The sequence below is a fragment of the Leptosomus discolor genome, chromosome 13, assembly GCF_034619465.1.
Source record: "Leptosomus discolor isolate bLepDis1 chromosome 13, bLepDis1.hap2, whole genome shotgun sequence".
NCBI classification, from domain to species: Eukaryota; Metazoa; Chordata; class Aves; order Leptosomiformes; family Leptosomidae; genus Leptosomus; species Leptosomus discolor.
The window spans coordinates 16,189,048-16,210,286 of NC_141403.1; the positions used below are offsets into that span (position 1 = coordinate 16,189,048).

General features: G+C 37.6%; 1 protein-coding gene across 1 annotated transcript in view; it reads right to left on the minus strand.

Annotated features, from left to right (window-relative positions):
* Positions 1-21,239, minus strand: part of PTPRM (protein tyrosine phosphatase receptor type M) — a 475,520-nt gene that overhangs the window by 214,259 nt on the left and 240,022 nt on the right. Inside the window, exons 8-9 of the mRNA XM_086472548.1 lie at positions 7,517-7,825; positions 4,113-4,222 (exon numbers count right to left, since the gene is read on the minus strand). Coding sequence (XP_086328674.1) covers positions 4,113-4,222; positions 7,517-7,825 — 419 coding nt within the window. The remainder of the gene's footprint in view (positions 1-4,112; positions 4,223-7,516; positions 7,826-21,239) is intronic.

Below are 21,239 nucleotides of genomic sequence, written 5' to 3' on the forward strand. Positions count from 1 at the left end.
AGGGCAACTTAAGGCAAATTTTTCAGAAAGTGGGTAAAGCTTGTATTTTAGTCTAAAGCTTAGCTATTGTAATTGCTAATTTGGAATTTTTCAGGTTATATTGTACCTAGGTCAGATACTCATTTGAGAGAGAAATTGTTAAGTAATATATGCAGAGTTTATATTGTATCCTCAGTTCCTTCTTTGAATCAAACTGTATTTTTAGTTTTCATTAGAAATGTTAATATAAGTTCACAGTAAAACTTGATCCAGACTTCCTTTATTAATTACTGATTTCCATGCGCTGCAATGAGAATTTGAAAATAAGAAATCCTTAAAAAAATTATATAGCAAAAATTATTCATCCCTCCTTTTTACTTTTAAAGTTTCATTTGTATGCAATTAATTCCAACTCCCATTATATAAAGTGATAACTGACATTCCTTTTGCTATATTTCTATCATATCATTATAATTAAGACACATAAAACAATACACAGAAACATCTAAGTGTCAGCATTACACACCTTAAACACTTGCAATTTCCTAAAACCTCTGACTTAATGAAAATTGATTTTTATATGACTCATCTAATAAAACACCAATAAAGTGCTGAAAATTAGTAATAAAAGCTTTGATACCACCTAGATAAACCATGGCATGATTTTGGTAGATATAGACAGATCCTCTACAACTCCTCATCCATAAATCAAACTGAAAGTTCCTTAAAAAACGCTCAACTAACCCTCCTAATTACAACAGAAGACAGAAGATTATACTACCAAATATCAGAACATTCATCAGTAAAGAAATTAAGGTTACATATTGTCCAAAAGAATTTCCCTTTCTGATGGTAAGTGTTGTTATGTCTGCTTGTGGGAAAGTGGGTCGTAACTTTTTTTGGAGATTTTAAAAGACAGGTTAACTACATCATGACTATGTTTTATATACAGCTGATCCTGTTTTGCTGCAGATATGGGAACTAAACGACCTCTGGCAGCTCCCCTTAACTCTGTTTTCTATGTTTCTACAATTCTTAACTGGATTTTTCAAAATCTTACTAAAGTTTTATTCAAAATTATACCAGGCTATTGGAGACTCTGCAGTCTATGTTAGATTCTTGCAAATTTTTTGCAGTGTTAGTTATTAGGTAGTCAAGTGGCTGGTGTTCCATAATGAAGTAAGTTCTTCCATGGATCAAGCAGAACACGTGAAAAAAAGTGTTTAGTCTGGTTAAAAATGAACTTCCACTGTTTCTGTATTTCACTCCTACTTGTAAGGCTGTTCTTATTTTTTTAAAAAACTAATTTTTTATGTCCACCATTGCTAACGCTGGTTCAGCTTTGCAGTGATGAAAAAAAAAAAAAGGGCACGAGGGTCATTTTCTCATTGGATGTTGACTATTTTTATGAAATTTAGATGAAACCTTGCCCAAAGGATTAATCCTTTTATTCCTACAGCTGTGGACCTGTACTGGTGATAGAGGAGCAAAACAGTATAATCTGTCATTATGTTGTTTCTTCATCTAAAGGCTATTTTCTTTAAATATGGGTAAAATAATTGGATTTGCACTTAATTTCACAATAGTGAGGAACACTTTAATAATTCAATGCACAGTTTTTCCCTCCACATACATTGAAAAACTGTCTCCTTCACACACTAAAAACAAATGCCTGGCCCCAGAAAACAGAGTAAGTTACGGGATTTTTAACAACATCGACAGTTAGGTACTCAGAGCAGGAAATGCTAGACACAGAGGTGAGACTGAGCTTTCCTCTCCTGGAGCTGGGATGCAGACTCAGGACTGCACTTGACCTGTCATCATCATCTACCTGCTGGGATCAAGACCCTGGGACCTCCTGCTGAAAGAAGGTGTCTGCTGCTGTAGTCTTAAGGTTGTCCCAGCTACCAGCTGAAGAGCTTGCCCTGGAAAGAGCAACCATGCTCCTAGGTCTGACTCAGGCTTACATACTTGCAGTTTTGCCTCCCCCAAGCTGTGTGTCTTCAACTCTAGACTAAAGTACACTGCACTCTCGTACTTGCTTTCCTCCTGGCACTACAATTCTTTCACCCCTGGTTGTGTACAGCCCGGTGGCAGCTGACAGGTGAATGGAAGGAGCATTCACCTCTTGCTGTGGCTCTGTGCCTGGGTCACTCCCCTGTAGGCAGGTTTTCATGACCTAGGGAATCCCTCAGGCTGAAACGTCCCCTACCCAGGCCTTCCCCTTGCTAGGTTAGTGCTCATCTGCTAGGCCGTTCTCTGAAAGGTGAATGCCATGAGCACCATCATTTTCATGAACATGACAAATATGGCATATATTTGCCTAAGAGCAGCTTTAGCGGCTATGCTTTTTAGATCAGAATTGTTGATGTACACACAGCCAAGGCTTAGATGCCTCTTTGTCTAAGATTTGGCTGGCAACAAGGTGTAGGCAGGAGCTAGACACTTCACTTCTCAGGCTTGGGTGATTTGGAGCTGTGCTGGATGCACTACCTTGACAGCACAATGATCAGCCAGAGAGGTGCCTATCGAGACATCATGGTTAGTCTCAATCAAGCTATAAAACACAGGTACCTAAATTCCATCTAACGTGTCTTCTCCTGTGAGCTACTTCAGTTAGCTAAAATATACCTGAAGTATACTTCTATATAATATACATTTAAAATAGGTAAAATGTCCCTTGATTCACTGTGTGTATTTGTGGGCCTCCAGGCAGTTTACCAGACATATTTGTAAAAACTTTGTGATACATTTTAGGCTTATAAGCAAACATCAGGGCAGAAAAAGTACTGACAAACAAGCTTTCAGCAACTAGGTGTCTGTTCAGCCACTGGACTGGACTGAGTTGGCATCTTTAAAACAAGGGACAGTTTAGTTGCATCAGTCTGTCAGTATCTTTAACTTAAAAATTAATTAAATCAAGCCTCTGATTTAACCAACTGCTTGGCTCCCTCCATCTCTGCTTTGGGGTGTATTAGATAACCAGTATAAGGAGGTATCAGTATTTTCTTTTCTTTTCTTCACTGTTGAAATGATAGGTTCTTTTGATGTTCAGAGACTTGCAGTCCTGACTACCTTAGAAAGTCTGGCCAAGCTATTCTTTCCCATCTCTGAATACACCTGCACAACCCGCATTACAGCTGACGGAGTTCTGTATGTGTATACATTTATGAAGGAACTGCACGTATACAGGGCACACGCTCCTCAGCAATGTAGACACGCGTGCGTGTCCGTAAGCAGAAAGATGATTCACCACTGTCTGCTTCTATGTACACAAAGCCTAACATCAATGAAAACATTAACATATTAACTAAAAAATTCCGATCCCTGAAGACAGGCAACTGTTGAACTAGCTGGAAAGTAGTCAGCTTTATAAAAAAATCAATTCATATTTTTTGGTAACATTTTATCCTGATACAACAAAACAGTTTGCAAAACGGTAGCAACAGGTTATCATTCAATTTAACTTTTCCTTTACACTGTATCTCATTTAGGTGGTGGTTTTTTTTTTTTAAACAAAGCACTTCAATACCAATTTTGTAGTAAGGTCAGGTAAGAAGCTTAACAGTGATTACTACCCAGCAGCTTAATCCATGCAATCTTTTGTCAATTTTTCTAAAAGGTATTCAGGCAGAGGTTCCACATGAGGAAAAGCAGTGATTTTTAGACATCTAACAACATACAATTTTGTTGAATTTGAATTTTAAAAACGCTAGATTTTTTTTTCATTATGCCTGCTTGTTTCTATTACAATAGGCTTCCTGTAATGAGTCCTATTGAAACGTGATGTTGACTGTCATCACTGTGCTATGCCGCCTATTTTTTTAAAAAAATCACTAAGATCTGTCTTTCAAACTTTTAAATATTTGATCCACATGACTAGATAGAATGCTATACCACTTGGTTCTAAGAATAGCAGTTTTCTTAAGGCTGATAACCCATGGACATTTTGGGTCCTGCATAATTCAAACCTACATTATATATTTGATTTTGTTACTTTGTAAGCACTACTATCTTCAAAAAGAAGATTCATTTTACATAAACTGGAAAAAATGTTAATTTTCTTACTAATTACGCACTTTTGAAAATCAAAACTATACATAAAAATTAAAACATGGCAAAATGCTAGGTACCTCATACAAAGTAATCACACCATATGTTTGCGCTGGCTCTCTCCACTGAAGAAAAATCTTCTCTTCAAAGGTACTCCCTTGAATGGATTCAAGTGGCACAGCACTCGGGACTAAAGGATAAAAAAAGGAAAAAATGCTGTTTTGAGAAAAATTTCAGAACGAGACACTCTGCTTAATATTTGCACTGTTGAGGCATAAAACCCATCCCACTACTATTTCCCCCCAAGACTGAAGCAAAGGCCAGTGTATCTCAGGAGGAGAATGATTTATTTAACAAGATAATGCCATTAAGGAAACATGTGGGTCACCTTCAGTGTAAGAAGGAATTAGTGAGCATAGCACATTACCTGTAAAACACTATTGATGAAAGAAAACGACTAAGCAGCTTTTTATAAGGAACTGGGTGATATCTCAAATATAAATTCTTGTAAATAAAATCTACTAGTGATACCTACTTATCAGTAGTGTTACTGTCTCATAGTGAAAAACATATTGAACATTCATATATGAAAAGGGACAAGCACTGAAGTAACAAGGTATAGTTTCAACAGACTGAACTAGAATGGCTAGCTTGGAAAGATGAGCCACATGTAGCTCACTGACATTACGCCTGAAGACCTACAACACGGTGCACATAAGGAAATTATGAGGCAGCCAAACTGAAAATATGCCATCCATTTTTCTTAAAGTCTCTTAATTTATAAGAATGACCTCTGAAGAGTCAGGGATGTCAGAAGGTTCTGATAAATGGTATGAAAACTCCTCTCAGGTATCTACTTTTCTTTCCTGTTTGTTCTGCAACAACTACCTTATCCCGGAGCTAACCTCAACGCAATTTCCAGAGAAGATGTGTAAACAGCACATGGATGTGTATCTGATTTCATTTTAGTAACAACATTTGCAATGGAATGTGAAAAGAAAATCCTTAAAAATGCACACAGGACTGTTGTGAGGCAACAGGCATTGATGGGTTAGCACTTTTCCACAACCTGTATGTGAAAATCCAGTAAAATACACTTTTCCACATGCTAGAGAAAGAAAGCGGAAACACTTGCTGCAGTGGTTGAAATAACTTCTCAGACCTCTTACTGAGATTTACTTGAATGGTTAAAGAACAGGAAGATCTGCAAGCAAGACATCCGGTGACTCCTTCCTGTTGTGAGATCTGGTAGAGCACTATCCTCCTCCTTCTGCTCCATGCCGTTGGTCTGGGAGTTTACATGGTTTGAGACTTCATGATCACCTCTCCATAGCTCTCCACAGTGTCCCTTGCTCTACCAAGCAGAGGTGATGGTTTCTGTGCTGCCTTACCAGTCCTGTATGGACCAGTAAGATTACACCTTTAGGGCACCTTGAGTCTGGGCACTAAACTTGCTTCCAAGTAGGAGAGGACTGGCAAAACCCATCTAGAATCGCGGGGCTAACGACTTATGTGTAAAGGGAGAGGAATTAAATATAGTGTAAATAAGTTGGAAGTACAGTAAAAGACTGTCATAACCCCCTAAACTTATCAGAAGGCCATAAACTCTGAGCAGTTATGCCATGAGGGAGGTCAAACGCTGGCAGAGGTTACCTAGAGAGGTTGTGGGATATCCATCTTTGAAGACACACAAAACTCAACTGTACAAGACCTTGAGCAATCTGCTCTCACTTGACCTGCTCTGACCAAAAGGTTGGACTAAATGAGCTCTGGAGATCCCTTGCAACCTACATGATTACGTGATCTGAAAAATTATGATGATTACTTAGGCTGCCTGGAGAAGCTGTGGCTGCCCCCTCCCTGGCAGTGCTCAATGCCAGGCTGGATGGGGCTTGGAGCAACCTGGTCTGGTGGAAGGTGTCCCTGCCCATGGCAGGGGGTTGGAACTGGATGGTCTTTAAGGTCCCTTCCAACCCAAACCATCCTGTGATTCTATGGTTCTGTGATTTGGGTCAGTATACTCTGTTGTGTTACATCCAGGTTTACGTACCTTACTGAAAGTGGATGGTATACTAAAAAGTTGTGATTTTTGTCTAAGGTATTCTCTCAACCACTGATGCTGGTTTTTACGAAGTCTTGGAATAATATAAAGGCCAGGAATAAGAAAATATTACACAAAATTTTAGAGAAAATATGTAAACAGCCCAGATAACAATAAGGTCTTTAGCTTTGTCATCCTAGAATTGAACTGAATTAAAATTAGAGGATAACAGCAAAATTAATTCTAATTAAACAATTTTTTGTTAGCTATGCTTCGTCAAATCTGATGCATTAGCAACTATACATTCCTAAATTGTTTAATTTATTTCCTCATATATTTTGATTAGAAATTAGTACTACACAAAACCAATACAGTATATATTAAATGATTTAATAGGTTTAAATGACAGAATTGAAGTATTTATTATAAGAGGAGCTAATCATTGCTGAAGTTTTTTCTAGAAATTTTTCCAACATGTTTGCAGTAAATCTATCATCGATCTGGAAGAAAATACAGAGTCACTCCTGTTCAGATTGTAGTCAATAAAAATGGGAGGAGGATAGATCTGTTATATAAATCATGTGGTTTCTTTGAACAACATGAATTTTAAAATGGCTAAAAGTAAGGTCAAAAAAACTAAGGTACACTTGTAAAAGGCACTAAGGGGCTATACCTCAGCACAGAGTGTTCTGGAAAGGAGAAGCTGATTCTTGTGCATGACCAATTCAACAAGGAAGTCCCATTTGGTATCATAGCTAACAGAGCTCCACTAAACTCTCTGCAGGTATAATCACAGTAATACCACAGAGGACTTAGGAGGATGGTATATTATTAGAGCATCACAGAGACACAGTAGCCAATTCTGCTCTCCATGCTTCAAAAAAGACACTCACAAATTACATTATCACTCAAAATTAAAAAAATGAGATCTGAAAACCACACATTATCTGAAAATTACTGAAAGGAAGGGACTATTTATATATTTAAATGTCTTTATATGGAATATATTGTCTGAATAAGCAACTAACAGCATCCAGTGGTTGGAAAGCCAAAGCTAGAGAAACTGAAACTGCAAATTAAAAACAAGTATCTAATGTTAAGCATATCACTCAACAGAAAAGCTTACACGAGGATATTGTGCACAATCACCTGAAATTTCTTCAAATTGATACTGTAACTTTTAAGAGGCAGAACATAGTTCTAGCAGAAGTTGTGAATTTAATGAAGAAACTATTACATGACGCGTGATGTTATAGTTTACATAAAAGATCACTGTAACACTTCCAATGGTCCCTTTACTGCCTTAAAATTGGTGAAGTTGGTGGAAAACACGTTACAGATTTTAGTGAAAGTAGAACATGCAGTTATATAGAAAAAAAGTGTACCGATTATCAGATAGTATGCATGTACAATGTATACGTATATGTAAATACAAAAACTCACCATCTTCATCAGTTTGTACTACAAGTTCCTGGCTTTCTTTTCGTCCTTCAGGATTCATTAGTACTAATTTGATGCTGACATTTGTGTACGGTGACAGATTAGTAATTGTGTGCTGGGGATGTGAACTTTCTGTATCCCAGCTTACTTCTTCTCTCACTTGCTCTTGTCCTCCGGCCTGGTAACGGTAATGGACTGTGAGGTTGTATCGATGGCAACGTGTGACATTATATCCAAATGGTTCCCAGGAAATGGTGATTTGTCTAGATTTGATCTCCACAACCTCTAGTTTTCGTGGCCCACGCATTGGATCTGCAAAATTATCAACATAATTCTAGTATAATTATTTATTCCTATTATAATAGTAAGTAACATGAGTTATAAGAAGTTATATAGCTCTGTAAGTATGGCATATAACAGAAATTCATTGGTTTATCTCTCATACTGCAAATGACAATAAAAGTATAGGTCTTGGAAAAATCAGTGAGAAAGAGAGAAGTGTCTTTGATGAAAAATGAAACGCAAACAAAATAGCAGAAAGTTTTTATGCTAATAATCGAAGTGCACGGCACAGTTTAAATGACACTTACTTTTCCACCTATCTCGTGCTTGCAAAAAATAAATATGTCCAATATTCATTTGCATTAACACTTTTAGAGCAAAAACCTTCCCAAAACAAGTAACTAAAAAGAAAAGGCAATTTCAGGGAAAACTTGCAAATACATGGTGGTTTTCTCCCAGGACTGCTTATACAAAGAAAAAGTGTGAGGTGGTTCTTCATCTATTTCTTATTCATTTGTTTGTAAGTTAGCCTGAATGCAATTACTCAATCTCTATCTAGCCAGGGCATTAAGATAATATTCCAATTCCTTTAAAATAGTCTGTAAGGTTTTTTTACCATAAACATTAGTTTTTAATAGCTTCTTTTTTTTTTTTTTTTTTACTACATCTAAATTAAATAGTGCAAATACCTCAGTTTGTAGTAGTGGTTTAGCAAAGAATTGAAAGAAACAGACAGGAGGCACATCAGCTGATATCCTACTGCATCTGTGCTTTCCTAGAGATCTCTCAGTTGATAACCAGCTGTAAATCAGATGTAACAAAATCTTACCCAATAACTTATGGCTATCTGTATACAAGAACCAAAGATTGTGGTTGTTTGAGGAAGTTGAATCTTCTTCAGTCCTCCTGGTCCCAGCAATTGAGATAGAAAAGTGAACACAAATTTCCACCATATTACAGCAAAACCACTGAGTTGACACACACTCCAGGTTTTCAAAACACTGTCATTAATGGAGCTATTACACATATTTAGCAATAATCTCGTTTTTTCATATTGCAGTCCTCAACAAGATTAAAGACAATGTCTGGTTTTATCCACTGCTTCACTAGCTAAATGCTAAGACGACTTTTAATGAGCTAGAAGCCTCTTATACGTAAACAAATTAACATGCATCTTCCCTCTTTTATGTTTATTAATCAACATGTCTTCACTAGGAATGTTCTAAACAATTTACACAGGATTTCATCTTTTTACTTTTTAATAAAATCCCTACACGTTTGAAATATTTGTTCAAAGACGTTATTCATCTTAACTCCTTGAAGAAAAGGTGTTAAGAAATTGCTTGTTCTCTCTAACATCTACAAAGCAGGGTATTTTTTTCCCCTTTCAAATCCTCCAGCTTTTTTTTTTTTTTTTAATTAATTGCCACTATGCAAGAGTGCTGATCATCAATATAGAATACCTGCCAATTGGTGACAAAATGGCAAAGCAAAACAAATTCAGTAACAAATCTAATCCTGGTCTCCTTCCTAGTGACTAGAATTCCTGGTAAAAATGTCCTCCCCAAGGATAAACCACTACAGAGCCATGCTTCCACACTCAGATACCCCAGCTAAGAATCCGGGTGTTTGGGGGATGTTTTCTATTTCCACAATAAAAAATAGAAGCAAACCTCAAAGACCAGCAAGTCCTAAGAGTTTTATGACTTCCTTAAGCATTTACTTTACTTCTGCATAATTCAGATATAAATGTAATGAAAAAGGAATTTTCCTTTTTTTTTTTTTTTTTTGGTTTTATATGAGCTTCTAAGCATTTCTTCATTTAGCTGAGACTATGAATAGCAAAGGACATTTGATGTGTGTTGTGTAACTGTAATGCTATCCAAATGGGCTAAATAGGACTAGAAAATCAACAAAATTGAGGTGACCCTGACATACAACATTAAGCAGTTGAACAAAGCTCCTAGCTGCAAGAATACGGAACAGCCTGCTAAGTTCCATAGTAGGCACATCAGAAAATTCACAGGGGAGCTGAGAAATCATTTTATTAGAGACATAAAACTAATTCGCAGCAGTTTAAAACTGAAATCGAGTGGCTGCACAAAAAAAAGTGGATCAAAACCTATCCAAGATTTCTGCCCAGGAGGAAGATATTCTTATGTCACATTACCTTAACAAAAAGTACAAGTTAGCCCTCTAGTTAAATCTTGAAGTCATTGCTATGAGAATGACAGATACATTTTCACTTCTAACAAAACAGACAAGGGAAAAAAGAGTAGATTGTAAAAAATGGAGACAAAACAGCTTTTGTTGATATTCACACGATAAAGCTCATCAGACAAGGCAAATACCCTGGTTGCTTTGATTCCTGACTGTAATCTATACTGTCAACTATGCAGCTCATATCTGTTTTTCTTACCATTCATTCAGAGATTATGTAACCGACAGGGCCCTAATGACCCCTTCATGGGGTAAGCGTAGCATGTCAACCAGTCAATGGGTTAACCAGCCAACGACAGCACTTAGTGGAAAGAAAGGGAGAGGCAGGATATTAAAAAAACCCTGGGACACAGCAGAGAAAGACATACAAGGAAAAATAAAGCAAGATCTTATATGATGCACCAGGTGGGATAACTGCTGGTTTATGGGGGATGTCCACTGAGAAAGTGAGATTGAAGACTCCAAAGACGTTTGTCCATGAATGGTGTCTGAAGATACAGGCTTGTATTCCAAAGAATTTACCCACTTTGTGTCATCAGTCTCACTTTTAAATCCTCAAAATGGACATGGGTAGTGTAATAGATGATGCTTTATTATTTCTTTCATCAAATAAACCTAATTCCTGAAGTACCACTATTTTATTTGCTTTATTTTTCTTTCCAATACCACTTCTTTCATTTATCAGACATGGCTTCATTACAGACCTGAGGATATCAGGTCTACATAGTTTAGACCTCAGTCATAACAGATCTATATACTTCAAGTACATGACAACTTTTGGTTAAGTTCGGTTAATTCACACAGCAAGCAGGAAAGAGATGAAGTGAAACATGTCTACTTTTAACCAGAAAAAAAGGCTACGATAATAATAGAATTTTTGGATTAATAAAACATGTGGCTCAAAACAGTCCCATAAAACCTGTTAAAAACCACAAAAAGAATGACAGCTAATGACTATGGTTTAAAGGGGAAAGCCAAATTAATTACCACAAGATGATGACTGCATTTAGTAGATTTTATTTTTCTACAGGTCTTTTTAATCACGTTCCCATGGTAAGTTCCCAGCTTTAAGTGAAAAAGCATTCTATAGAGATGCTGCTGCTGTGCTCATGAGACTTGCACTAACTGTTCATGTAGTATTTGAAGGTTGTCATCCTAGTAATGGTCCGCTGTTGTCAGCTTGCATCAGGTGAGGTAAGTGATAACTACATAGAGAAGTGTCATTTCACAGTGCTAATCACAACTGAAATCACATTTTTTAGAGTAGAAGATGAACAAGGAGATTAATATGTCACACCACTTACATTATACGCAACATATACACCTCATACCACAACAGCTATTTGCTGAACCTTTGGTTTTTCCATACTTGGTAAAGGCTCGCCTGCAGAGAGGTTACACAGCCACACCGCTCCACTCACTCTGCAGTTCTCTAGAAGAACTGAGCCTCTGTTCTTCCTCACTATTACAGCTATTTTCTTATGCCTCACTGGTACAAATCATGAGGCGAATAGGGAAAATAAGGCCTACCAATTCAGAAGAGAAGAGGTTTTCCTCCCAAAGGAGCGCACTGCCTGTCATGCCTGAAGCTTCGCCAGGCAGTTCTTACCGATTCCCCTGCTGGTGCCTGCAGCATGTTTCATACTGTTCTCCTGCCAGCTTCAGCAGGGTATCAAGCAGTGAAGTCTGACAGTTGCAGCTCTGACCTGAGGGACCAGCAAGCCCGGTTCTAGCCCCTGGCACTTCAGCATCCCATTTAATCGGTGATCTTGGCTCATTCTCTGCTCCACTCTGTTTTCCTGAGAATATGGAGCAGAGGCTGACAGACAGGATCAATTTCCATTGCAGCTGCAATTCACAGCTCATTTCTCTGGAATTTCACACTTTACCTCTTACCACAAGTACAATGCTTTTTCAGAAACTCAATTTCAGAATCACAGACATTTAGGGGTATTTTTAGCATCCTGTCATTGATCATCAGAACTTGGATTTAGAATGAAAACTCAGACTGGAAGTTTTGTCTTTTTACCACAGACTGCACAGACCTACTGAATTAAGAGATAAAGAAAGGAATGGCATGGTGATTTTCTGCCACTCCACCATATTCCAGTAGCTGCAGACATCTGGTATGTGTTAGATACTATTCAAAAGACATCTGAACAATAGGTATGAAGAATTTACTTCTCCTCTAGGCAAATATTAGTGTGATTTAGCTCTGTAACAACTCTTGTGATTTAAATTCCAGATTGGACTCTACTGTCCTTCCACAGGAAGTAAAGGATGAACAGAACAAGAAAATATACAAATTTAAGATGAAAACTGAATCATTTGAGATTTAAGATATTATCCACTGCAGATCTTTTAAACACAAAAGTTAATTAATGATAATTAAATGTACAGATTGTCACGGATTGCCTAAGCAGCCTTGTTCAAATCGCTTAACATCTTTTCACACCAATTCGCCCTGGGTAAAGTGGGAGTCAGAGTAGTCTAGCATCAGTGTCAGAGGGTGTCGCAGATAATTTCACGAACACCTGCAAGGAACTCGCATACTACAGTGATGGAGACCATAAGCACATATGCACTTTAGACTTGACTCCACATGCTAAATCAGGGCTACATCTGATTCAGCAGACAATTTAAGACATGTCCTTTGTTTCAAACAAGACTACTTGTCAAACTCCAGGAGTTCACCAGCACTGGTAAAAGTGATCAGGCTGTCAGTGTGCTTTACTGAATCAGAAGTACCTTCCAGTGAACAGCAAAGCAGAACAGCTGAGGAGGTGACATGGGAAGTTCACCTTTCCCTGCAGAAAAACTAAACCATTAAACACTGACAAGATTTTTAACACGGAGATCACAACCCTTACCGTGTATCTATGCACACCGTACTTGGCCATCTTTCTCTTTACTTGGTAAAACCCCTCCCTGCAGAGGTTACCAAGCCAGACTTCTCTGCTCACTCTACAGTTCTCCAGATAAACAGATACTCTGCTGCTCCTCAGTAGTCGAGATATTATGTTTTGCCTCAGGGGCACAGGTCATGAGTTAATGAAATATCATTTAATCTATAGAGGAACAGACTATATGCCTTATGAGACAGATGCTATCAAAGTAACAGTTTGGTTTGTTTTTAGAAAACAAAACTCGAGATTTGTATACATCTATAGTCAACACCAAGCAAGGAAGTAGGTAAAGTATTTCACTTGTTTGGCTTGTCCTCATTTGATTTGATATCAAATCTATACAAAACTGCAAACAATTTGAGGTTGTTTGCACACTTGGGCAGGCAGATTTGTAAAACATCACATTCAACTGTGATGGAGTGATTTTTATATTGTAATTATTCTTCGTCTGAGTTCTTCAACAACAGACTGAAGTTCAAAACCAGCTCTTCTTTGCTCAAAATACCACATGATTTATCAGATCTGGTAGCATATCAGGGGTTTTCAAATTCCAATTTACCAAAAACCACAGAGTGCAGTGAGGAAAGAAACAATGGGCAAAATTTTGGGAGGTGTAATTTTACAGCTTTTTAACATATTTTTATTCCGGTCAATAGAAACACATTGGTTTTACACAGCTGCATCTCAAATCCAAAGGAGCAGACAAATTTGTTAACATGAAGAATTGCTTTGTAGTTAGGACTAGAGAATGAAAATCATCATAATTTTTCACACTGTCCATTATATGGGTAATAAAATAAAGGAATCAAACAAAGAGAAGGCAAACAAAGAAACAAATGGACAAATGACTCACAAGCAAAATCAAAATCCTAATATGATGTTGATGATGTCATTGTCCTGCTGAGTCGAATCGTTTTAAAGTGAAATCAAAGACTAAACTACCAGTGTGCACAAAGATGTCGAAGATACAGAAACAACCCTTGGAGTACAGAGGTGCACATTAGAGGTTGGCCATCTCACTTATCTAACAACACAGCATGTTGTGGCAGCAAGCAAAAATGTTAAAAGCGGCAAAGAACAATTGTAAACTTGTAAAAAACCTGAATACCTGAGATATCTCTACTTCCTGTCATGGAGCAGCCACAGAAATTGATAGCAATCATTACTAAGATTATTTGGGTAAAAGCAAATGACTGCAGAAGATGTCCAGCATCTCCTGGAAAGATTTCAAGTTATGGTATTTAAAATTTTACCAATCTTTCACTGTTACTTGCTAACAGCATTTCCAAAAGAACATGTCCCTCCTTCTGCAAAAATAGATGCCTCCCACAGAAAAGCGGCATTTCTATCAGTCTTCTAAACGTACCCCCTGACACTTTAAAAAATGTTGGGATGCAAGCCCTGCAGAGCTTCAGCGCTAATGAGAGAAAGAACTATGAGACAGCAAAACTGAAGTGACAGTCACCTGCAATCCAAAAGAGGAAGGAATAATCAGTTATATACATATTACACGCTGAAAACTAGACTATGCCTGTCTGAGCAAATTCTGGAATAAATAGCTTCTTTTCAATTATATCCTTTCTAAAAAAAAAAAGTCTTCTTTTTAATTTTATTATGTTAATTATATTCATTTGTCTTCCACAGTCAAAATGCCAGGGAAGGAAGATGAACAAAAGGGTGTATGCACCCTAAAGTTATCAGGATGCTAACTTTGAGCAGTAGCCTGTAGGGATCCCTTGTGTACCCTTCCAAGTTACTGCAGACTTAGGAGCATTAAGAGGCAGGAATCACTTTCCTGATGACATTTCCCCCCCAGCACCTCTACTAACATGATCATGAACAGCATAACAATGGAGATAAATCTTGTCCTACTGTCATCTTAAGTATAAAAATCCCACATCTCAGGGCAACCCCACCGCAGATTTCTGTTTCTGGACTAAATTACTTTCCAGTGCCTGAGAACGGGAAAATTCTCACTTATGGCATGTGCTCACACTCAGCCTCTTTTTCCTGCCAGAGATGCCAGCAGTCTACTGGGTAAAAGAGACAATCTAGCATCTCCCAAACTAACCTGCTGTCAGTAAGACTACAGCTAACAACATTCTTCAGCGTGGAACCAAAGAAAGACCATGCTTCTACTGATATTCGTTTTGTCATATACTTCAGAAGTATTGTGCAGTTAAATGTTACGTATCTGTATGAGGTACAAGAGTAGCATTTCTCTTAGTTTACACACAAAGAAACTGAAGCTGAAAAGAAATTAATTATCTGCTGAAGGTTACAAAGCATCAGCAAAAGCCATGGAATCCTAATTCTCAGTCTCATTTCTAACGCATTAGAACACAGCACTCAACAGGTTTTTCTTACTTTGTGGCAAGAACTGGTTAGTTCCAAAATGTGGGAGCTCAGAAAACAATAAAATACATACTCGCAGCTCACAGCAGTAAAATGAGCAGGCCAAGTTCTTAAAATGAGCCAGCCTGAATCCTCAGTCACTTCTCCTCAAATTCAAATGTGAGATGTAGTAGAGGTCTAGTTTTTCCAGGCAGGATCATAAGTACTAGTATCTGTTTATCACTAGGAGAATTCTTTTTGTGGTATTTCTAGCTGAAATACAAGCTAAAAATATAGGAATTCTTCGGAGACAACCATGATATTTGGCCAATTATAGAAGACTCACTGAAAGCATATTCTAATAAGCATACAAGGCATCAGCTCACCACTTACAAAAAGTAACAAAAAGTAAGTCTAACCAGATGAAGCACCGGATTTAAGTTTTTAGTATTGTATTATCACAAGCACTGGAAACAGAAACATGAATGAGTGATATAATCTTGCATGAGACAGTTCCCTGGCCTATGTCTTCAGGATGACATTCACAGATGCAAAATATATTGGTCTAATCATTAATAACACCCTTTTAATCATCAATAACACCCTTTTAAAGTTAGCAGTATTTTTTAAGTGCTAGTTTCTAAACAATGTTTTCTTTCATGAGAGAGCTGATACGAACTTTTCACTTCATAGTAAAATTTAAATCTGAACCAATGCAAATTGAATCTAATATTTCTCTACGTTGTCATTTTACAGGCACACTGTGAATGGTGAGCCATTTAAATTCTAATACATTTAAATAAAGAATGAAAGAAAAACATCATTCGATATATTTTTGTCAAATTACCTACATTACATGATTACTCCTCCACAATCAAAATCAGATTTTAAGTATGAATGATACAAACAAGATTACATTCCGAATCTGCAATAGAGATTTCAGTTGCTTGTTTAAAAAATGACATACCTAGCTATTCAGTAATCACTTTATAATAACCCCTTTCATTTCTAAATCTACTTAGCCATCAGCCACCAGTGAGGAAACTGCTGGCAGTGGTTTTTACAACTACACATTAGTTTTACATTTCATGACAAGCTAATTCTAGAGAGTTTGAAAGACAGACAAGCACGTTCTTAAGGTTTTCTTTCTTTTGCATGAAGGAAACACACATCTAACAGAGAAATGAAAAATAAAGAGTGCAGACATATACTTTTCACTTCACACATATGGCAGTGACAATTTATCCCAACTTCACCCGAGGAACCTCCGTGAGTATGTAAATCAACAAGAAATAAAAGGTTGTGACATATACCTCTCAGAAGAAGTACTATGGTTAAGATGGCAAATAAAGTCCTGCTTCTGGTAGATGCTAGTAGATACCCGGATCAGAATGATCTTTGAAGAAAATTAAAGTCTAATAACCTATGTTGCATATATTGTCCCTCTCGATTGAATCTATCACAGGTGTTTAACCCTTTTACTGAGTTGATTACATGGCTGTTTCACAGTGTCATTATTGTCCTTTTCTATCACATGTCCACCATATGTTAACAAAGGAGATGTCATTATCTCCTGATCTGACACAGATATGCATTTAATCCGACACACACCTCCACACCTGTGGCACCCTTCAGAAGCTGGCACAGGTAGCAGACTTCTAGACCAATTTATACAGCATGCAGCCCAGATGCTGCTCGTATCTGCTGCAGGCAACACAAAGGAAGCTGAAAGTCTGAAGAACTGCTCTTGTGACGACTCAACATAGCCCCCTTCACACAGTGACCACACAACAGTATTGTCTTCACTGAACATTAAACCATCTCGTAATACAGGGCCCATACAGCAACTTTCAGATATACTAAGAGATGGTGCAGGTGGCTGGCTCATAATTAAGAATATTCATGAGAACACGAACAGGGGAAACGGCATTAATGTAACAGACACTCTTCTACTCAGTGGCCAAAAAATGGGAACCCGGTAGAACAGTATGAATGTTTAGAAGTTCTGGTGTGAGGGAAAAGTCTTTTCTCTAGCCCATTTTCCTGGAAATGGCTAGAACACATCTACGACATTGTAGTATGGCAAACCGCTCTCTTTATACTCTAATACAGTACATGTATTTTTGTACAGTAAGTGCCCCAATCACCTTCTAATTGTGACTAATATCAACGGCAAAGCATGCACTGTTTGCTCTGCTGTGTGGCACATTAGCATGTTTGAACTCATTAAGTTTTATGGTACAGCTGCTTGAGTTGCCCCTGAACTCAACTGGAGAAAAGATAAACCACTGTGTGAGTTAGTGAAGGTTTCAGTTGCTCGATACCTGCCAAGAAAGCAGAAGCCCAGAGACTGTTTATTACATTGCGGAAAGGAATAAATGGGCAATGCTGTTTCACAGATCAGAGTAAGATGTAGCAGCGTGTTCTGGTTATCAGTGTGGCCTATTGTTACTGACAAATCACATTAATTCAGAGCTGATATGTACAGTGGTGTTAGCTAAATTGGGGATTGAAAACAGGCCCTTATTGAACCCAGATGACAGGACAACATGGTCATATAAATATACGTAAAAGAGAAAATGCCACCAATCAACATTACTCGTCTAAAAAGAATATTTACCATTCTTTCTAATCTGACATGTGCAATCAACCTTAACCACATTATGTAGAGTGAGATTGGTTTTGACAAATAACTCTCAAATGCATAAACCTGATAAATGAATAGGATTCTCTGTCACAACTTGTAAAAGAAACTTCCAACTTGCATACATGTCAAATGGGAACAGAATATTCTGTCTTCCTACTACACCATTACATGCTAACTACTATTAACATGTAAGCACAATATTAAAGCAGAGGTAAGCACAGTAAAGTTGAGAAGATCATCTGTTTAATTTATGACAAGACCCATTTCCCAAGCAAACCTCCTACATAATTTCCAGTCAGTCTGGATACAGCCTTTAACTTTCCTCAGGTTAGGCCCATCCTCAGGACTTTTCCAGGAGCTTTACACAAGCCTGAAGAGTTACTAGCTACTAAGTAAACGAAGGTGCTTCTTCATCCACCAATCTAAACTACCATTTTTGTCTCTATATACTGTCAGTAACTAATAAATTTGGCCTCAATATCAGTTGCAATGTTAAACTCTGATTCCTTTCTCAAGCTAGCACAAACAAGAACTATACTCAGACTCTCTTAAAAGAAGGAAAATAAAAACTCCTCCTATGCTAGCTGCGTAACTCATCAAGTTTTTGATGGTTAAATTTAGAATGATAGAAGAACTTACATGATATAGGTAATTTTTGGTTTTCTGTGTTTTGGGTCACCTCGCATGAAAGGAATTTCCTGCTTATTATCTTTCCCATTCAGTAACTATACATAATGTCTTTAGACATTACAGTTCTTGAAAAGTACCTACATTAAGAGCATACACTGTTGACTCTGTTGGTTGAATATATTCAGCCTTTCTTTTCCTGCTATATCATCATATCTAGAAAATTTATCAAAGAACTCTCCCAGATCACTCCCTCTCTGTCAGACTTCTTTGAATTTTCCTCACAGCTGATGAAGTTATTCGCCACCAGCATCCTCTGCTATACCATTCCCTGTAAGAAGCAAACATAAGAAAATATGCTTGCTGATGAGGGAGTTTATACTGTTATACTGTACCATAAAATACAGAGGAAAGCAGCCCATCCTTGCTTCTGACACGTCTGTAACAAGGGAAGAAACTTCCAGTGGAGGTGGAAGAGGAGGAGCTGGGAAAAAGCAGTGTAATGGAGTGTAACTCCTTCAAAGTTAATTCCCTCATAAGATTTCCCACAAAAATGCATGTACCTGGGACTTTGATGCCTGCCTCAGAAACAGAAATACATGATACTACTGACAAAAAGAGCAGACAAAACAATACAAGCACAAAATAAAGAAAAGAAAATAAACACGCTCTTGTGTAACGTGTATCACAGGTTAGTTAAGCTTGTATTGTTTATCTCCTTGAAGCCATGCTTTATTTCTACACATGGTCTTGAGCCTTTGTTGTTTATTTCATTTCTCTAGTCATAAGATAAATCATTTATCAGGACTACATTTCCCTACGTTGCCTGCAGCATCCCCTGCTTTAATTGCTACAGGTCACTTTGCATTTGGTTATGTCCTTTGGTTCCTTCCCCTCTTCTAAATTTGGTCCTGTCAGATGGATTAAAGAACGTGTGCATTTATGCCAGAACCATAACTGACGTGGAAGAACACAAAGCAACCATCAAATATTCAGGAAAGCGGAGGTTACCGGAGGTTGCTAAAGTACCTGCGATCCTGAGCGCAGGAGAGCGGCCAGGACTAGACCACAGTTTCACTGGTCAAAGACAGACAGTTGCTTTACTGTTGAGACATAAGCCAGCTCCGCAGGTCACTCAGGAGCCCTGGATCACAGTTTTACTACACAGCTCAAGGAAAACACAGAGGAAGTGACTGGTGAAAGTCCATCAGAATTAAGCTGGTGTGACGAATTACAGAACTGCGTATGAAAACAATTACATAAATCTGAAAACTGTCTAATTCTATCACCAGTGACCCAGGATTCAAAGTCCATTAAGCATTGTTTTTTCCAATTGAACTGAACTAATGGAAAATAATTGCTACTCTGAAAAAGGTCATACTCAAAGCAATAAAAAAGCAAGTGCTATACAGTCACTATTTATATGTTACTCTAATCTGAAATTATAAATTGCTGACATCTGTTATAAATCATGTAGTTTTCTTCCAAGCACAGAAGTTTCTCACCACAGGTTTTCCCTTGCGTCTATCCTGACTATGACAGTAAAAAATTCAGGATAATAAGTTACGCAGAGTTTGTGGAGTGCTCAGGTTTTCATCTTCAAGGGTGCTTTTCCTGACAAAACTGGGAAGAGAGTAAAAAGGAAGCAAAATAACCCTCCAAACCCCAAAGACATAAAAAGCAACAAGAGCCTACAAGAGCTCAAAATCAGCAGTTCCCAGAGCTTTCGGTCATAGAATAATCACAGAGGTGTCCTTATTTAAAACTGAAAATAAAGTTTTAAAATAGTTTAATTTTACAAAATAGGAAATACTCAGAAAGATATCAACCACGCATTTTAAGTATCAAAATTTGCATTTACATGATAGGAAATGTAAGCTCTTCTTTGTAACTTAGAATTGAACCAAAGGAGAAGGCGACAGTAGAAGAGCTGCGGCTTTTGTGCTTACAGAATGGTTTAGGGATCACCTATTACCATCTTGAATTATGATGATGCTTATTGTTTTGTCAGTAATCTATATGCACATAAAAATGGTTTGCTGGATTTAGTATACATATGCACACAAAATCCAGAAATTTTCATACAACGTATAACCAACTTAAGCCAGAAGTTTCTTGACAACTGAGCATCTGCTTTGTGCTTATGTAAGCCTGCCAGTAGCACAACTGCATTTTAAACTATGTCATATGTGTAGAAACAAATAATTTCATTGACTTGTAAACCGGATTGTGATATTCAGAACTCCATTTCCAATAGCTAATCTGAAAGAACGGAACATAGTCATTAATATGTTATTATAAATGTTAATTGCTCTTGTGTTGCACTTCATGGTGCAAACACTCCTGTGAGGTCTTCCTGACTGGATTTCAAAGATCAACTGACAAAAAAACCTGACAGAAAGACAATATGACAGAGACTTGAAGTCAACAAAAGCTCATTTGCTCGCTTGCCCCAGCCAACTGATCAGCTAAAGCCTGTGTGGATCAGTATTCTTCACACAGGTGATAGGGCTTAATGGAAAGATCCCAGTACTGGGGAATTCGAAAACTCGGCTCAGTTTCTGGCTTAGACACTTGTCACTGGAAGATAATAGAAATCCCGCTCAACACTTCATATTTGAATAAATAAATCCTCTGTTTGTGAAGCACTTTGATATTTATGGCTCAAAGGTGTTATGTTGGAACAAGATATTATTACTTTTTCAGTATG